This window comes from Podarcis liolepis, assembly GCF_965112155.1.
Source record: "Podarcis liolepis genome assembly, chromosome: 2".
NCBI lineage: Eukaryota > Metazoa > Chordata > Lepidosauria > Squamata > Lacertidae > Podarcis > Podarcis liolepis.
In genome coordinates this window covers 16,994,734-17,014,260 of record NC_139555.1, presented here as the reverse complement: position 1 = coordinate 17,014,260, position 19,527 = coordinate 16,994,734, and the positions used below count along the sequence as shown (strand labels likewise).

The 19,527-nt window shown below is 43.5% G+C and overlaps 1 protein-coding gene across 1 annotated transcript in view; it reads left to right on the top strand.

Annotated features, from left to right (window-relative positions):
- The window catches only part of SCN8A (sodium voltage-gated channel alpha subunit 8), a 116,930-nt gene that overhangs the window by 48,205 nt on the left and 49,198 nt on the right, over window positions 1-19,527 (top strand). Inside the window, exons 6-13 of the mRNA XM_083489783.1 lie at window positions 240-331; window positions 7,418-7,639; window positions 8,472-8,535; window positions 10,720-10,861; window positions 14,284-14,490; window positions 14,736-15,023; window positions 16,508-16,867; window positions 19,177-19,312. Of these exons, the coding sequence (XP_083345909.1) occupies window positions 240-331; window positions 7,418-7,639; window positions 8,472-8,535; window positions 10,720-10,861; window positions 14,284-14,490; window positions 14,736-15,023; window positions 16,508-16,867; window positions 19,177-19,312 (1,511 nt within the window). The remainder of the gene's footprint in view (window positions 1-239; window positions 332-7,417; window positions 7,640-8,471; window positions 8,536-10,719; window positions 10,862-14,283; window positions 14,491-14,735; window positions 15,024-16,507; window positions 16,868-19,176; window positions 19,313-19,527) is intronic.

Here is a 19,527-nt window from a genome sequence, read left to right as displayed (position 1 = left end):
GTATATAACAGAGTTTGTAAACCTAGGCAATGTTTCAGCTCTGCGCACCTTCAGGGTACTGAGAGCTTTGAAAACTATTTCTGTAATTCCAGGTAAGGCTGTTGGTGTTAGGTGTTGGGTCGCAGCTCCCTGTGAGTGATGTATTGCTGTCTGTAGTTGTTGTTTTATTTCCCCCATTCCCGTTTTTCGTGTGTGTTATTGTCATTGTGTCTCTTTGTGTGTGACCTCCCTCGTTGCAGATATGTCACAGAGTTTGTGGACCTTGGGAATGTGTCAGCCTTGAGAACTTTCAGAGTTCTCCGAGCTTTGAAAACTATCTCTGTCATTCCAGGTGAGAAATGCTTCTACATACACGTCTTGCATTTCCCCTCCCTTGCCTTCCTGGTCACTTGCCTTTTCAAAAATGGCCCTGGCACATTTTTGATAGGCCTTGCATTCTGCATGAAGTGTAGTGTTTACAACAGTGTAAACAGACGGACCAAAAATACAGCAATAATGCACTTCAGTCAATTCCCCTAAGTACTATAACTGGTGCGAAACAAAGAACTTAAATTTCCCTTTCAGAACTCCTACACATTCTCGTTTCGACTTTTGGGAACTTGGACATGGCCAATGAAATCTCAAACCCAGACCAGTTGAGGACTCTGCAACAATATTTCCCAACATCACCCACGCTGTGCAAATTGCATGATTATACTTATTCTTTAGAAAGAAGAAAAAAGGGAAGTTTGTCTGTATACAACGAAAGTATCAGTTGTTGCCAGTTATGGCACTAGGTGACATTGCGAAACTGCTTGTGTTTTTAAATATGTAAATTTTGAAGTGTGGGAGCTTAGCATGACAGCTCCCATAAGACAGTCCCGAGAAGAATTAAAAATAAAATAAAATGTTGATCCATTTTACAATTGCACACACACATAGCAGCAGTACACAGCATAACCCCCAGTTTATTAGGATCAGCATGACTATGCTTAGTTTCCTGGAAGTGAGCTCCACTGAGCTCGGTGGTGCTGTACCACTGACCGCATAGCTTCAACTTCTTAAAACACATGCTTTTTTGTGTTTCTGTTTTCAAAACAAAAGAGCTTCAGTCAGCTGAAGGGCACCTTTTTAATTGCGAGTGCAAACAATTGCACGTGCAACTCATTTAAACTGTTAGCATGAAGTTGGAACCCGTTAAAAAATTGAAATAGCCTGCATCTTGGGCATTCTCTGACTTCCGCTAATCCAGAGGTCAGCAAACTTTTTCAGCAGGGGGCCGGTCCATGGTCCCTCAGACCTTGTGGAGGGCTGGACTATTTTTTTGGGGGGGGGGGGATGAACGAATTCCTATGCCCCACAAATAACCCAGAGATGCATTTTAAATAAAAGCACACATTCTACTCATATAGAAACACCAGGCAGGCCCCACAAATTACCCAGAGGTGCATTTTAAATAAAAGCACACATTCTACTCATGTAAAAACACGCTGATTCCCGGACCATCTGCGAGCCGGATTGAGAAGGCGATTGGGCCAAATCCGGCCCCCAGGCCTTAGTTTGCTACCTATGCTAACAAACAAACTTGAAAGGCTCATTATCACTTTATTCACTTGTCAAGTGATGGCATCATCACTGCTGCTCTGAAAAACATCCCTGGTCTTTCCCTCCCCTGTACAGTTGTGCCTACATCTAGGGAGTAACCCACATGTGCCATAATTTGTGGAATTCAGGCATGAGTGTTTAATAATAATAATAATAATAATAATAATAATAATATTTATTTATACCCCGCCCTCCCCAGCCAAGGCCGGGCTCAGGGCGGCTAACAAGCAATAATAAAAACAAGTTGAATGAATACAACTTAAAAACAAAATTAAAATACAACATTAAAATATTGAAACGTTAAAATATTAAAATGTAGCCTCATCGCAGGAGGAGAAAGGAAAAGAAAAAAGAAAGAGGGGGAGGGAATCAAATTGGCTCCAAGCCAAAGGCCAGGCGGAACAACTCTGTCTTGCAGGCCCTGTGGAAGCAGATCCCGCAGGGCCCTGGTCTCATGAGACAGAGTGTTCCACCAGGCCGGAGCCAGAGCTGAAAAGGCCCTGGCTCTGGTTGAAGCCAATCTAACTTCCTTAGGGCCTGGGACCACTAGGGTGCTGCTATTTATGGACCTTGAGGCTCTCCATGGGGCATACCGGGAGAGGCGGTCCCGTAGGTAGACCTAGAGTACCTGATTTGGCATCCAGATTGGTCTTCTTATGATATAATGAAAGCTAGTCATATCACACTTCCAGACAGTAAACATATGTCTTCCTTCATTGCATTTATCTCTTCTGTGGGAAGCAACCTTTCATGAAGATGATTGCCACAATGACTAGGATGTCTGCTTGGGATTGTTCCTTTCAGATGGCTGCTTTGCCCCAGATATTTTATGTGATTTTGGACTGTGTCACATGTTACATTGTGCCCTCCCAAAAAAAATTAGGCTCCTGCAACTCATCTATTCATGGGAACTCTGCGGATAACCCACTGAGCAGGCTAAAACCCTAGTAACCCCTTCTTTGCAGCAGCGACTTCTGTGGTCCAAAGCGCATTTTCGTGGATTAATGGAAATGGAAAGGCAGCCCAATGTAACATATGAAGCAGCTCTTTCCCTTTGTTTAAAAATAATGAGCTTAATCCCTCCGCCTCATGTGTTAACATAGTTTTGGGTGGGTAGGTGTACGCAGAAATATGTTAAATGCACTGTAAGTTAATGTCTTGCTGAAATGGGTTAACCAAGGTCTAGAGCATGCAAACAAGCCGGCAAAAGTGGGCCTTTCTGGTTATGTAATCACGATGTTCGCTTGAGGAAATGTTTGAAAACATTTGGGATCGAAGCATATGTGCTTTGCTTAGCCTTGGAATATGAATCCTGTGCATGATGTAACATTTCCAGCCTTTGCTTGGACCTGGCTCACATAATCCAGCTTCCTTCATGCTGTCTAATGCCTGCTGAATACTTGTAAGATCAACCTTTCCCATTTCCCAGAAGTGAGCGTTTCAGTCACAATGAATAGTTCTATGATCACTTCACTGGAAAAGGCTTTTAGAAAGGTTATGTTCGCCTCTGTTCCATTGACGGTATTTATATTAGTCATATACTGCTGCTGTAGTCCAAGGTAATTGTCCTCTAGGTTGTAGACTGTATTCAAAGGCAGTCCACATCGATTGACCTCTCCTAAAGGGGCACAGTATAGATTTGGTTCTTTCAAAATGCCAGTGTAGAGTTTTGTGTGTCCTAAAATCCATAGTGATAACGTGCAACATGTTCCCTGAAACCTAGGAATGGATAAGACAATGCTTTCTTTAGCTGCGCTGCACACAAGCCGAAAGGTTGCCATCGGGTGTGTTTTTTCAGAACCAGGGTATATCCCCTGGAATGATTCTTCTGGCCAGACATTACACTCTGGGATTGTCAAACTCTTGGAGAGCCAGTGTGGTGTAGTGGTTAAGCGCGGTAGTCTCGCAATCTGGGGAACCGGGTTCGCGTCTCCTCTCCTCCACATGCAGCTGCTGGGTGACCTTGGGCCAGTCACACTTCTCTGAAGTCTCTCAGCCCCACTCACCTCACAGAGTGTTTGTTGTGGGGGAGGAAGGGAATGGAGAATGTTAGCCGCTTTGAGGCTCCTTAGCGTAGTGATAAAACGGGATATCAAATCCAAACTCTTCATCTTCTTGGTGTGCTTCTAGCCCTTGTGGCAAAAGACTTCTCCATGACATCTTCACAAATTCTTTCCCCCATTTCTCTATGTATTCCTAATGATATTCTCCCCCATACCACCAATGGTAGCAACTGGAGGGGCAGCCGTCTCAATTGGGATGCCTTGCTTATGGAATACTTTCCCCCAAGGAGGCTTGCCTGGCAACAACATTGATGTATTGGATGCCAGACAAAGATAGGTTTCAAACTGGTTTAGTTTAGTTTAATTGTTGCTTTTCATCCAGCTGCTTACATCTCCTCGTTGTATATCAGCCTACCCCTAACCTGCTGCCCTCCAAGTGCTGGTGCACTCCAAATACCACCAGTCTCAGCTAGTGTGGTCAGAGAGTGAATGGTCTGAGAGGCACCGATATTGTGGCATTGCTGCCGCTAAGGGATTTTGGACCTGATCAATACCTAGGTTGTGGCTTACAAGGAACTTTTTGCAAGCTGCTCTGAGCCGTCCAAAAAAAGAGCTGCCCATGTGCAGATTGCAATAAAATAAAGTATGGTGATCTTTGGGAATGATGGCAGCTGGAGGGCCAAGTTAGATACCTCATGTATATTACAAGTGACAGGAATAGTGCATCGAGCGCTTGACATAAATGTGCATCCATCACAGAACTGGAGTATCAAAACAGCGTGCTTGCAAAATGCACTGCAACAAAAGCTATTCATTTGTATACCTTAATCCCACTGGATAGATCAGAAGGTGCTCTTTATTGTCACTTTTGGGAATGCCTTTAGTGAGGAGGGGGTGAGTCATGAGCTTGGAACAAAATGAACGAATGAGCACCCCTTCCAAAGCTTTATAAACTGGAGCCCTTTGGGAACGCTTGAAAGCAGTGACGAGGGGGATGTTAATATCAATTACAGCTGCATGAAAGCACCAAGGGGCTGGAGAGGGAAAGAGACTCAGGGCTCTGAGTCAGGAAATGGATGAAATTTCAGAACTGGGAGTAATAAAATTGTCTGGAAATGCTTGGATCAAGTGGTAGATTGAGGGGAGCAAGAAATTAATAAGTCAGAACATTTAATGGCTCATTAGATGCCACTAATGGGCATAAATTAAAGGAAAGGAGAGTGAGTTAAATGGGTTGGTGTATTAGCTGGGGAGAAAACAGTGCAGCTGGTGACTTTGATTAGAAGGTTGCTGGCTGTACCACATCTTAGGGTTACTTTAAAAATCAGTGTTGTACAACTGTTGAGTTAAGATTGGGAGGGTGTTCACTGATGATCTTGACTAGGAGAAATGGATTTATTTAAAACAGATAGAAGCATTTGAAACAAAATAAACCGAGAAGTCTGAGGGAGCTCAAGAATGCATTTGGACAAAAAAAACCCCCAAAAATTCCTATGCTAACTTTTGATCCTACAGACACACTTATGGCTTGATGTAGGAAAGGTACTTTCAGAACATATTTACTGTAGGTATTTGGCCCAGGAATGCAGTTTAGGATTGTGCCCAGTTTATTCCTCCTGCAAGATGGTGGCAAGACTTTTGCACAACACACTCTCAGATTCCTCTTGCTTCTCGCCCATTCATGTTCCTTTATCTTCTGCAGCATCTGAAATAAACTGCTCTGTGTTTGGAAATACATCAGATCAAGAAATAAACCTGCGTGAAAGGGCAAAGCATGCCTGTGGAACCTTTGGTTCTCCAGATGTTGCTGATGTTCATTTTGCTGGTTTCCATCCCCCCCCAATTCAGCTTTTTTTTTCCTGGGGAGGGGAGGGGGGAAATTGCTTTCCCTTCCCCCCATGGTTTCAGAATTTCCAGAAATTTTACATCTCTTTCAGGAACCACTGCTGATGGAATCCACCATGCATTAGATTAATGCATGGAAATTTGTGTAAGCCTGGCCACAACAAAAAAAAATGTGCATTCTTTATCTGACTTCATCCTTCTAGCACTATTACCAAATCACTCAGAAAGGTTATAGCAGGCGCGTTGTTCCATGTGCTCTTCAGTGCTGTTTCTGGTCTAGTTCATCTATTGGTAATTTATGGGGACTCCAAGCATACAGGCACATGCTGGTGTCACCAGCACTTGTAATACGCAACACTAAGTAGTTGTCCCATCACCACAATGATTTTCACTTGAGCAACTGGACTCCCCCTTCTCTCTTCTCTCTTCGCACCCCCTAAATCTGTTCCGAGGGGTTCCCCCAAAGCTCTGGATACTGTTGGGAAATAATGGAACAAAGCCTCATAATCTGAATTTCTGCGCATTCAAGCCAAGAAGGCTTTATTAACGGGATAAGTTAAGAAACTATTACCACATAGTTTAGGAGAATGGCTGATTTTCCCCCCCCCCCAAGTACCTGAGATTGTGGAGTCATGTTATATGTTGTTCTTTGAAACTTCCTCCTCATACTTCCAGTGCTTGCTTGCTGCTATGGTATCTTTTGTGATACTTTCATCATTTAACCCTATTGGTATCCCCACATTGAAAACATCAAAGTACCAAACCTATTTGGGTAAATTCATGAACAAGACAAAGCTTGCTTTCATCCCTACTTGTGACCCACAATAAAAGACGCTCTACTTTTGAGTTATAATCTAAGCTCTCATAGTAGATGATACATTTGATGTGCTTTGCTGTATCTTGCAAAGATGTCGCTTGAAGCTTCACATAGAAGAGGCAGAGCACGGAGTGTATTTCAAAGATTTTCCTTGTTCGTTATCATAAACTGATTTTATCTTTATGGAAGATTATGCCTTCCCCCCCTTAATGGTTCAGAGCAATGTTTGCTGGAAATAGAGCAGTGACAATGAATAAGTGAGAACTAGTTTGGTATAGTGGTTAGAATGTTGGACTGGGACCTAAGAGATCAGGCTTCAAATCCCTGCTCAGCCATGAAGCTCACTGGGTGAATCCAATTTATCCTCTCCACAGCAACGTGTGATAGCTTACCCTGAGAGGCAGTGATTATCCCAAAGTCCTCCAGTGAACTTTGGTGGCCAAGTAAGGATTTGAATCAGGAGTCCAGGGTTAGGACTGGGAACAGCTGGTTTTTATTTTTTACCAAGATCTACCTTCCCCGTTTTTTTAAGACACACAAAAAAAAACCAAAATGCCCTACCAGAGAATAGTTTAAAAGTTTCCACAACTGCGAAAAGGATATGGTTTGTGTTGTTTTTAATTTCTCCACAGTGGGGGGGGGGGAAAGATTTTGAATCAGCTGTTCTTATCAGTATTAGGGAAATTCTCCAATAATGGGGGCACAGCAATGCAGGCTGAGTCTCCCCAGCTCTACATTTTCTTAAAACTTATTTTCCCTTTCATGTGAGGGTACCATATGAAATCAGCGAGTTGCACAAACTCTAGCTGCCTTCACTAGATGTTTGTGTTCAGGGACAGTGAATTAACTGTGTGCTATCCCCTTAACATAACCCAACCTTCAGCCTCACCTTAACCTAGGAAAAAATTCCCCTCAGATCAAGGAACTGCACATGTCCCTGTTTAATGAACCACTTACGTTCCTGATACCTGTATAGTGAGGAGTATGAATCTGGTAAATAAGGTTCAGAAGGCAATACACTGGACCTATTGTGGAATGGGTGGGCAGAGGACCATAGCAAAATACTCCTTGACTTCCCTGTTGTCAAGAAAATGTAGTATGTAGCCCATAGGTAGCTGTTTTTCCTAAGATTCCACAGGAATTCCAAGACTGCTTTCCCTTTCCTCAGGCCTGAAGACTATCGTGGGAGCCCTGATCCAGTCTGTGAAGAAGCTGTCAGATGTGATGATTTTGACAGTGTTTTGCCTCAGCGTATTTGCTTTAATTGGGCTTCAGCTGTTCATGGGGAATCTAAGGAACAAGTGTGTCATCTGGCCCATTGATCTCAATGAGACCTACCTGGAAAATGGCACCAAGGGCTTTGACTGGGAAGAATACACCAACAATGTTTGTAAGTGTGTGCGGCTGTTTTTTCCTGGCACAATTCTATCTAAATAATTATGGCTGTGAGATTTGCTGGGTTAAACGTCATGACTTAAAATGTTACTAAAGCCAGAAATGGTTCTTCTCTGGGGGAAAGGTGTTTATTTTGATCAGTATTTCTCTTTTGCACTGTATGCTTCCCTCTTTTCCTTTCATAGAAAAACCCCTGTGCTTTTGCCACGGTCCTTAAAATCTGGTTCTGTGTAGAGTCCTTTTTTATAAACTGTTCAAAAAACCTGCCCTGCAGACTGCTCCCTGTTTATTATGAATTGGGCCTCATATTTATAATCTTTTGTTCAGTTTTGCAAAGGGTGTTTGTTTGTTTGTTTGTTTGTTTGTTTGTTTGTTTAAAAAATTAAAGTCTCAATAATGACTTTACAAAGTATTGGTCTTGGGGGGAAATACTTAGGAATTCCATATTCCCGTAAGAAAATAAACATGCCTCATGTGGCAATTGACATAAGAGGTTGTCATCGTGCCAGCATACAGAGTGTCATAATTATACTCTGCAAAGTGGGAGGATAATTCAATCATATGACAACTGCCCTCCCTACCCAAACACCTGCGCTGTGAAATAGTAAAGTCCCAAATGACCTTGCACTCATGGTACTGTGGTTGTGAAATGATAATATCCCAGCTTGTGGATCACATTAAGTGACTGTCCTCTTCTTTCTTCTTCTTCTTCTTCTTCTTCTTCTTCTTCTTCTTCTTCTTCTTCTTCTTCCTCTTCCTCTTCCTCTTCCTCTTCCTCTCCTTCTCCTTCTCCTTCTATTTTTCTTCCTCCCCTGTACCTTCTGTAGCCAATTTTTACACATTACCTGGGTTTCTTGATCCTTTGTTGTGCGGTAACAGCTCTGACGCAGGGTAAGTTCTCGATTCAGATTATCTCTGTCTCTATCAATTTGACAAACTACTTTTGAAAGAGAGAAAAAGTCAATAGGCATGGATTACACTCCAAAAGTACTTAAATAAATTCATTTGTAAAGCAATTGGTTTACCTGGTACCTGGTCACCTTAAGTCTTCCTGACTATTTAACTTTCTTTTAATGGAGGTGCCTACTGTATCTTACTTAAAGCATACATTAAGCAGACATGCAGATGTACACAGAGCTTATACATGATACAGGACTGGGACTCTACCTTCTTTTTTCACCCAAAGTCCACTTGAGCCACACATTGGACTTCAGTGTTGGAACAGGGAATAACACGTGTTAGGTTCAATTCCAATTGTTATAACTGCCCCAACTCAGGCAAAGTGGTATAATCATTCCTACATATATTGATTTTTAGCCTATTAAAATGTGAGGGTGTATTACAAGCTTGGGGGAGGGGTGTCTACAATCCTAATTTTCCACCATGTGAGCACATCAGCATTGATAGATCAGTGCTGATAACCTGAAGGGCAGAGCTGCAGCAATAACCAACAGAAAGGAAGAGGTCAAGGCAGAATGCAAGGTCAGGGGTGCACAGATGCACCGGCAGAGCCAATCCTGACTGATGTACGCATTCCTGTGCATCTTAAACTGCAATATTCCATATATGAACCACCCTGGTTGAATGCCTTGTTGTATGGTAGTTTGCTGGAGAATATGCAGGTTAACACTTGCAGAACAATTATGCTGTATTTATGCAGAGGCAAGTGCAATCAAAACTGTTTCTATTGTGAACCCTTGATTTTTGCTGTGGAAGCTGCCAGTTCAATTCAAGTTTGTGTTTTGTTTTACCATTCCAGAAATTCACATTTGTGTGCTACATTTGTGTACTTGCCTATGAATTGCACAGATGGGGCTGTATATGGGTGAATGAATCACTCTTGTAATAAAATTATTCCATGGATGTAAAGAAAATCCATGAAGTCATACAGAAAGTCTACTCTTCCATCTCGCATTTGTTTTACTTAATATGGGATTTCTGACCTACCCTTCACTGTAAGGTTTCCAGTGCAAGTTCCGACAACAATATACATTTAATTCAGGTAAAAGAGTTTAAAATTAGTGCTAATACGCCCAGGAACCTCATCAAAATGCTGGAGAGGGTGCACCTCCACAGACACATACCTCCACATGTGGTGGGAATGCCCAAAAATCCAATCATTCTGGACAACAGCCATACAAGAAATATGTAAAATAACTAAGCAAGTATTAGAAATCACCCCAGAATTGGCCCTACTAAACATCTTCAAAGACGATAATGTCCACTCACATCACAAAGAACTCATAACCCACCTACTCTCAGCAGCCAGAATCATCATATCCAGACACTGGAGAGACCTGTCAGGAGTAAGCAGGGACCAATGGTACCAAATAGTATGGGAAACAGCCTTACTAGAAAAATTAACCAATAAACTGAAACTGACACGGGGACAAATAGAAGAAGATTCCTTCACCCCGGTATCGCTCCCCTTTATCACATACACAGCCCAACAAGACAACAACAAGAATCCACCAACAGTATATCAATCAATATGGCTAACCTGACTCAAAAACACCCACCCACCCCACTCACACATGAAAATAAAGTTCACCACAGCCAATCACAAACAAGCAAACACACCCTAGGCCAACCCCAACTTCTCTCACCACCAAATGAACACAAGCGAATAGCAAAGAAAACCTGCACAAACGATGCTGACACAAAACACCACACATACATTAACTAAAATTAGAAACATCCCCACCCCCACTCACAACTCTCCCCTCCACCTCTCCCCCCTTTTCTTCCTAATGTAACCCTAATGTCTCAACAAATGAAACTGGCCTGCAGAAAACGTAACTTGAAAATAGAGACACTGCACATACTTTTGTAAACCAAAAAATCTTTAATAACAGACCCCCCCCCCCAAATAAAAGATGGAAGGTAAAAGAGTTTAAATGAGAAACTTTTACAATTCAAGTAAGGAACCAACACAATACAGTAGTAATATCAGGCTTGCTGAAAGCAGACTGTTGAATTGGGGGCAGCGAAAGCATTCACCGTGAGTCTTCCTCTTTCTGGTCTAATAGCTCCTACCATGCCAACTAGCTTAAATTTCTTCCATCTTGTCTGCAGCCAATGCCCCGAGGGCTTTACATGCATGAAAGCAGGGAGGAATCCAAACTATGGCTACACCAGCTTTGATACCTTCAGCTGGGCTTTCCTGGCCTTATTTCGCCTCATGACTCAGGATTTCTGGGAAAACTTGTATCAGTTAGTAAGTATGACATCTCCTATCCTTTACTTATGTGTGAAGAGTCTCCTTCGGCCTGCATCAGGGGCCACCTAGCGGTCTGCAAAAAAAACCGAAAGGCGCAGTTGTATGTAATTATGTCTGTGAAAAATGACAGAAGCATTTTCTGGCATCAAATGAATTAGCATCAAAACAGCAGCTGCGATTCGGCTGAGTACAAAGCATTCCTTGCACTGTCTCAGCTTGAATGTGACACTAAGCCAAACTATGGCTTAATACAAATACCCAGGCATATGGCCTCCCAGAGAGGAGACTGCAGCAGCTCGGCTCCTCCAGTCCCGCTGCTGGGAGCTAAACCATGGCTTACATGTCATCCGAATCTGGGTTTGTGGTTTGTCACCTTCGTACAAACCACAAGCTGTAAGCCAAGAACAAACCTTGGTTACAGCTTGTGGGGTGTCTGGAGCAAGGCAAAGCACAAGCCTAGGTTCAGATGACACACTGAGCCAAACCATGGTTTAGCTCACAGCAACAGGGCGGCGGCAGAATGGAAGGAGCAGCAAAGTGGCCGTTTTCTCTTCTCCAGGAGACTGCAAGTCAGTGGTGTAGCGTGGGTTGTCAGCACCCGGGGCAAGGCAAGTAATTTGCGCCCCCTAACCCGTGGATTTGTGCCTCCTAACCCGTGGATTTGCGCCCCCTAACCCTAACCCCCAGATGTTGCGGCCGGTGCGGCCGGCCCCCCCTGCACCCCCCACGCTACGCCACTGCTGCAAGTTTGTGTGTGCCATGACTAAACAAAGAATACCAACACACACAGGGAATGCAGAACCATCTACACCAGCCTAGCCCAATTGTCAGGGTGCTGTCAGTGGCTCCCGGCTAGTTGCCCAGGAAAGTATAAAGAAAAGGAAAATTTCTTACCGTCCTTTTTTATTTCAATCTTTACAGAGAGAGGCTATTGAACCCAGCCTCTTGGAATCTCCACCACTTCCTCCCACTTCCTCATTCATTGCTTCTATGGGTGCTTTGTCTTTGAGGTCTTTGCTCTCCTACTTTTAAGGCTCACCAGGTTCTGGGAGATGGAGGATCTGGGATGCTTTCTAATGACAACGTGTCAGCCAGATGTTGTTCTGGTTCTGCCTCCTCCTCTCCCATTATTTCCCAACTTTTCTCTTCATCTGCCTCTGAGCTGTGACCTCCCTCAAACCCCTTGTTGTAAATCTATACTGTCTTCATCTTCTTCCTCCCTAGAAGGGTCAGGTTGGGAAGGCGGTCTCCACCATTCCTCCTCTGCCCAGTCCCTGACACCAATGCGCTATAGCAGGGGTGTTCAACCAGTAGATCCCCAGCTGATCCTGGTAGATCACGGGATCCTTATCATGTACAAAAAGTTATGGGGGTGGGAAGCTTAAAAACTCTATGCAATCCTCCCCAAAAATGCTCAACAACTCTGGGCAATCCACCTACCCCATGCACGTTCCTCCTCCCTCCAGTGACAATGAGTAGATCACCGCCAGTTTTTTTATACTGGGAGTATATCACAGTCTCTTGGGAGCTGGATCTGCCTGCGCTATAGCTTTGTAGATTCCCTTTGTCCTGTGCTGATGGATAGAAAACATATGCATGGTGTTGCTCACAAAAGTGCAAATGAGTGGAAGGGGAAGGACCATAGGTATGGCAGCAGGGTTTTCAGGGAAGGGATAGAATATTATATGCAGTGTTGAAATATCCGGTCTTAGACATTTTTGCACCCAAAGCGAAAATGGTTAAAATGATACCTTCCTGTTGTAGATTGGAACATGTGGGTTATTTTTTTTTAAAAAAAAAAAAAGATACACAGAGATGGAGAAAGGAGGCAGGAACCTGATACTCCCTCTGTACACAAGGACTGCTTTGTGTTGCTTTGTTGTAAGTTTGGAATCATAAACCACCCACCCCATATTTTGCAGGGCTCCTTTTTTTTTGGTAATTTTTACATTTTCAGAGAGTGGTGGGGCAGGGGGGAAGGCTTACCATTTTGAGAAGATGCGGCAGAGGGTTTCTAGTTATTTCCCTTTAACTGGCCAAAGGGAACAGCTGTCTTCCCCTCCCCCCTTCCTTCAGGCCCATGGGAATAATTCTACGTTGTAAGGTAAAGTGTCAGCGTGGTGTAGTGGTTAGAGCGTTGGACTAGGAGTTGGAACACCAGGGTTCAAATCCCCGCTCAGCCATGAAACTCATTGGGTGAGCTTGGGCTAGTCTCAGTTTCTGAACCCAGCTTACCTCGCAGGATTGTTGTGAAAATAAAATGGGCAGGAAGAGGAACATGTATTCCACCTTGAGGAATGGTGGGGTATAAAGGCAATAAACAAACCAACAAATAGGTAGGAAATTGTTACTATTGTGTCAGAGGACAATTCGTACCAGCCATTATGACTCTTCTCTTAATGGGGAGTCCCTTGCCACCAATTATGAATAGATTTTACCCTCCCACAAAAGTACTTTGTTCTTTTCCTACCCTTTTTGCCTCACCCTACCCCACCAAAGGGCCAAAAATAATAATTAGGGCAGGTATTTCAGTCCAGCAATATGTGAACTCCCATGTTTCTATACATACTGCAGCAGCATCATAAATGCTGCCGTTCTGGTTACCCCGATATTTCCAAAGAATCCAAAGAGAGAGGGGATTCCTATTAGGAAAGGCAAAAAGTGATTGCAGTCTCTTCAGTTTAGGAAAGCAATGACAGGAGAGATGTTATGGTTAACGTATACAAAATCACGAGAGCATTCAGAAAAAAAGACACACTCACATAATAGTGCTGTAGCTGGCCAGCCATGACACTGCATCGGTCATGAGCAGTGGTGTCATACCTTCCCATGCACATAAGAGGACACGGGTGGCACTGTGGTCTAAAGCACTGAGCCCCTTGGACTTGCCGATCGGAAGGTCAGTGGTTTGAATCCCCATGACGGAGTGAGCTCCCGTTGCTCTGTCCCAGCTTCTGCTAACCTAGCAGTTTGAAATCACACCAATGCAAGTAGATAAATAAGTACCACTGTGGCAGGAAGGTAAACTGCATTTTTGTGTGCTCTGGTTTCCGTCACACTGTCCTGTTGCACTAGAAGCAGTATAGTCATGCTGGCCACATGACCCAGAAAGCTGTCTGTGGACAAACACCAGCTCCCTCTGCCTGAAAGCAAGATGAGCTCTGCAACCCCATTGTCACCTTTGACTGGACTTAACCATCCAGGGGTCCTTTACCTTTACCTAGGAGGAAGAGGGTACTTTAATTCAAACCACCCTTTGCTTGGTAATAGGTTCTCTCAACAACACCCTCTGGGTTTCTGCTTGCCTTATGAGGTTCCCACCACCTCAAGTGGTCTTCTAACAACTAGCATGCCACAAGCCAATCTTGGGTTCAGCGACCAAAATAGGAAACCTCACAATGACCTCTTTTTCTTTGCAGACTTTGCGAGCAGCGGGAAAAACCTACATGATCTTTTTTGTCCTGGTTATTTTCGTTGGGTCGTTCTACCTGGTAAACTTGATTTTGGCTGTGGTGGCCATGGCCTATGAAGAACAAAACCAGGCGACACTGGAAGAGGCGGAGCAGAAGGAAGCAGAATTCAAGGCCATGTTGGAACAGCTGAAAAGGCAACAGGAGGAAGCTCAGGTTATTCCCTAACGTGCCCCACCATATTGTGCTTTCTCATTTTATAGAAAGCACAGGCTAATGTAATCCTAATAATAAACACACAATCCAATCTGTGTTCCATTGGAAATTGGAGAGTTTGCTGTTCTCTCCATGGCTAGAGTCTAATTAATCACAGTGTTTAGAGGCTGGAATGAATTCATGCAAGGTGCTACAATTTGGTTATCTTGATTCTTCCTACTCTTCCCCTCTTCCCCCAACTGCAGGCTGCAGCCATGGCCACTTCAGCAGGGACAGTCTCAGAAGATGCTGTGGAAGAGGATGGCGGAGGAAGGATGTCCCAGAGCTCTTCCGAGATCTCCAAGCTCAGCTCTAAGAGTGCCAAGGAGAGGCGGAATAGGAGGAAGAAGCGGAAGCAAAAGGAGCTGTCGGAAGGAGAAGAGAAGGGAGATGTTGAGAAGGTGTTTAAGTCAGAGTCGGAAGATGGCATGAGGAGGAAGGTCTTCCGCTTGCCAGACAACAGGTTGGGGCGGAAACTTTCCATCATGAACCAGGTACAGTTTGCAGGCTCTGCAAGTGAAAACTTTGTGTTGGGTAGAATGTCTCAGAGGAATGGCTGGACTGGAGGCTTTCCCCACCTTCCCTGATAGCACTATTTTCATCCTTTCAGTCTTTCTCGTGCTATATTGCAGCCATGTATATACATCAGCGTTTGGCACAATATGTCCTAGCTGGCTCTGTGCCTTAAAGCTGCCTGCCAGCCTTCATACCCACCCCTTACTGAGGGGGTGATGTTGGAATGTTGTAATTCAAAATGCCAGGAAGACAGATTTTTCTATAAAGTGGAATGGAAGTAATGCCATATTCCACTTCATTTGTACTGCCTCTGCTTAAACCGAGCACTCTGCTTAAATCAGTCTCTCCAAAATACAGAAATCACTGGGTTATATCCAACTTTAGTCATACTCAGAGTAGGCCCACTGAAATTAAGACATGGCTAATGTTGTTTGCATCCATCTGTCTCAGGAGACAATGGAGGAGTGCACCTTTAGGCATAAGGTCAAACTTTGCTCTGCTTATTCTAATGGGTTTACTCTGAGCAAAACTTAGTTGGCTATTGCCCATTACCTTCCATTGAAAAGACTTTGATTGCAAACTATCAAATGCATTCCAGATCAATTTTGGTACAATCAGTTGCCTGACTGACCACGTCATTGCATCTCTTGGTGGACATTCTCTTTGTTTTCATGCCGTTGCTAAAAAGCAAAGGTGTTCAGTTACTTTGTCTTGAGAAAGTAGTAAGTGCTCTAGAGAAGTCCCTATTGCTCTTTAAACAATCCATGAATACCCCAAAGGGGACATGTTCAGAGCAGTTAGTTCCCATGGTGAGGCTGAAAACTTGTTGAAAAGAGTTGGTTTAATGGAGGAGAGACATGTATTGGTCAAATCAAAACTGTAGACATTTTCTACCAAAGACTTTTATCTATCTAAATATGTAGAGATACATACAGTGGTACCTTGGTTTGCAACCGTTTGGGATTACAACCATTTTGAATTACAACCACGTCAAACCTGGAAGTGTGTGTCCCTTTTTTTGGATTACAACCCATTTTTTTTGGATTACAACCCTTTTTTTTTCTTTTTTTCTTTTCTTTGAGGCCCCATTGGCGAAAGCACGCCTTGGGTTACAACTTGTTTTGGTTTACAACTGGACCTCCGGAACAGATTATGGTTGTAAACCAAGGTACCACTGTAAATGGCAGTTTGGGTTTCTCTGGGCGATCCAAGGGGTAAATGAGGACCACGAAGCAGTGGAGGGTGACATGTGCTATTAAGTCCATATATTAATTGAAACTAATCAGCTGATTCCTTTGCTACCAACCTCTGGCGTTTTCACGATGGAGAATTCGCCGCCACCACCCTTTTTTTCTTCTTCATCCGATTGCGCGGTAAATTCTATATTTTTGCCTGTTGCTGGTGCTTTATAGCTTCCTGTCCGCATTCCTCTTCCATCTTCCTGCTTCCTCTTTCCTTCCAGTCGCTGCTCAGCATCCCAGGATCTCCCTATCTCTCCCGGCACAACAGCAAAAGCAGCATCTTCAGCTTCAAGAGAGGTTTCCGCGACCCGGGTTCAGAAAACGAATTTGCCGATGACGAGCACAGCACAGTGGAAGAGAGCGAGGGCCGGAGGGATTCCCTCTTCATCCCGATCCGGGGCCACGAGAGGAAAAGCAGCTACAGCGGTTACAGCGGCTACAGCCAGGGGAGCAGATCGTCCCGCATCTTCCCCAGCATCCGCCGGAACATGAAGCGGAACAGCACCGTGGACTGCAACGGCGTGGTCTCCCTGATTGGTGGCCCAACCTCCAACATACCCAGCGGACGGCTTCTGCCTGAGGTGAAAATAGATAAGGCAGCTACTGATGACAGCGTAAGGAAGTCAATGAGTAGATAGTCTAGGCATGGAGGCCCACCCTTCTCTCTGCTTTCCTGTATGCCGCCAAAATGGATCCTTTGACGGAATGAAACTTGGTTTGTCTAGCCAACAGATGTTATAGTCTGAACCCTTATCCCAGGCTCCTCTGCTTCTTAATCTTCTTCACTTTCCCTTCTTTCCCAGATTAACCTACTCACATATTTCCTTCTCTTTTCTCTTCTGGCTTCTAAGAAAAAATGGCTTGGAAAAAAATTATGTATCTTTTTGAGGAATGAGAAGTGATCAAGTACACTGTTTGCTAAATCAAATCCCTCAGAAGTTTCAAAATGTGCAGGAACATCTGGGCGTGAATGGGCCAGGCCAGAAATTTCTTAATCCCACTCATGCAATTAGGATTAATTTTGTATAAATCTTGCTCGGCGTATTAATATCCTATCTGTTTACTTGCTTTTTATTTTGGACATCTCAGTCCGTATTTTAGAAACGAGATGAATAAGGCAAGTTCTAGTGTAAAAAGAAGTTACAAAAAAAACCCACACACAACCCAAATCGTTTAGGAATTTCTAGGGCAGTGAGAAACAAGACTTTCTCCGCGCAGAGTCAGAGGCAGTAAACTTGTGACTGAGCTGCACCATTTCAGAGACTTCAGATCACTGAATACCCCTTAACTACCAAAAAAACAAACCATAGATGTCAAAGAGACTGTAGTTTTCTCCATGGGGGATAGTTGTTTGTGTGGAGTGACAGGCCTTGAGGTGAATTTCCCCATATATGAATAGCTGGAACAGGAGCTGGGACGAGGCTTGGTTTTTCCTACAGGACCAATCAAAATCCCCCTGCACCCCCATCTTGAACCCTCTCCATTTTTAATCTGAACTGATACAGCCCAGGTTCAGATTTACTGGATCAGTTAGGTTAGAACTATACCAGAGAATATAGGCAAACGGAAGATACAGGGTCATCTGTAAGCCAAAACCATTGCCACCAATCCTAAACACACTTGCTCCCATTATGGCCAAAGGAAGTTGCTCCAGAGTGAGTGTTATTTATGAATAGCATCACCGTCTTTGGCCAAAGTGCACATGGGAAGCCTTATTCCTGTGTCCTTAAATTCCAAGCTTTTTTTTCCTTAAAAAAAACAAAACCCCTCTTTGTCTAGGTTCTTGCAAACTAAATGAAACTACTCCTTCCCAGTCCTTTTTTCCCCTCCTTAAGAATGTTTGAAACCCTTCCTAGTTACTTTCAGCTTCAGTTACTACCACTTTCTCTAGTTAGCATGCTAGTCTACTGTGCTCTTTCCAGACTTGGTCCTCTAACAGCATGGAAATGTTACAGACTGTTAACTTTAGCATGACGCATGCATGAAAGGCAACCTAAGATACATATCTGTATTGCGTGATGCCTGTCATCCGATAGTTCTTTGGGACAGTGGCTATAATCTGTTGTTAAACAAGAGAAACACCTAATCTTCATCATCACATCTGAGAGACCACATGAGCCATGCAGCCTTTTCATGGAGTAAATATTTTATTTCAAACCTCTATATGCTCAGACCCAAAGCAGCAAATGCTGAGTTTTGCTTGATTGAAGCAAACAGCATTTGTCGTTCCCTAGGTCTGTCCCTGCTCCCATTTACAAAGAAGCATAGAAGGGAGTAGATTCTCAGTTATTTATGTTTACCAGTCACGATTAAATGGCCAATGGGAAAGTCAGCTTTAGACAAACCATATTAAAGGATTAGCTAGTGCTGTTTTGGGACATTCAAGGTAGGCACAGAAGACATGTTCTTCCAACTTTTTTGTTTAATGTGATTTCCAGGGACTCCAAATTTGGCTGGAATAGCAGCAGAACTTGAAGAATTCAGAGAGCAGATGAACATATCCAATAAAGAGCTCATAAAATATTATACAGGGTGTCTCTATCCTGTGCATTAATGTGAAATCAGCTTTCTGCAGCCTTTCATCTAAGTTCCTTTTACACCAGAATTCCACCCACTGCAATAGTTTTTGAAATGCACTTCAGAATATCCCTGACTTTAAAAAGTTAGGTGTTTAAGTAGAATAGACCTCATTTTTTATAACAGCAAAACCTTTCTTCACCTTAAGGAGGGGAGGCCAGTGAGGTTATTATTATCTGGCAAAACCACCATCTTCCACATATATAAAGATTTGACTCAAAACAAATTCTGCCTTTGCAGCTGAGAGCCCATCACATTTCCCCGCGCAGACATGAAAGAGGCCGTACTAACGGGATGTTAATGGATTTTGCAGGGAACCACTGAAGTGGAGATTAAAAAGAAAGCTACTGGGTCACTCTTGGTATCAATGGACCAGCTGAATGCATCCTATGGAAGGAAGGACCGAACCAACAGTATAATGACAGTAATCACAAATACCCTTGTAGAAGGTATGTGTGTTAGAAAGCTGTGGTCCTGTGCCCACTAGCTCAAGGGATTACTCGCTTCAGAAGTTAGTATTCATCTTTCCTTTTCCCATGCTTTAATTTTAAAAACCATCTTACATTTTTGTTGTTGTTGTTCTTAAGATTGCATAGACCCTACTTTTCAGACTCTGCATGCTGCCCTGAGCTCCTCGAAGGAAGGTCGGGATTAAAATGTAACA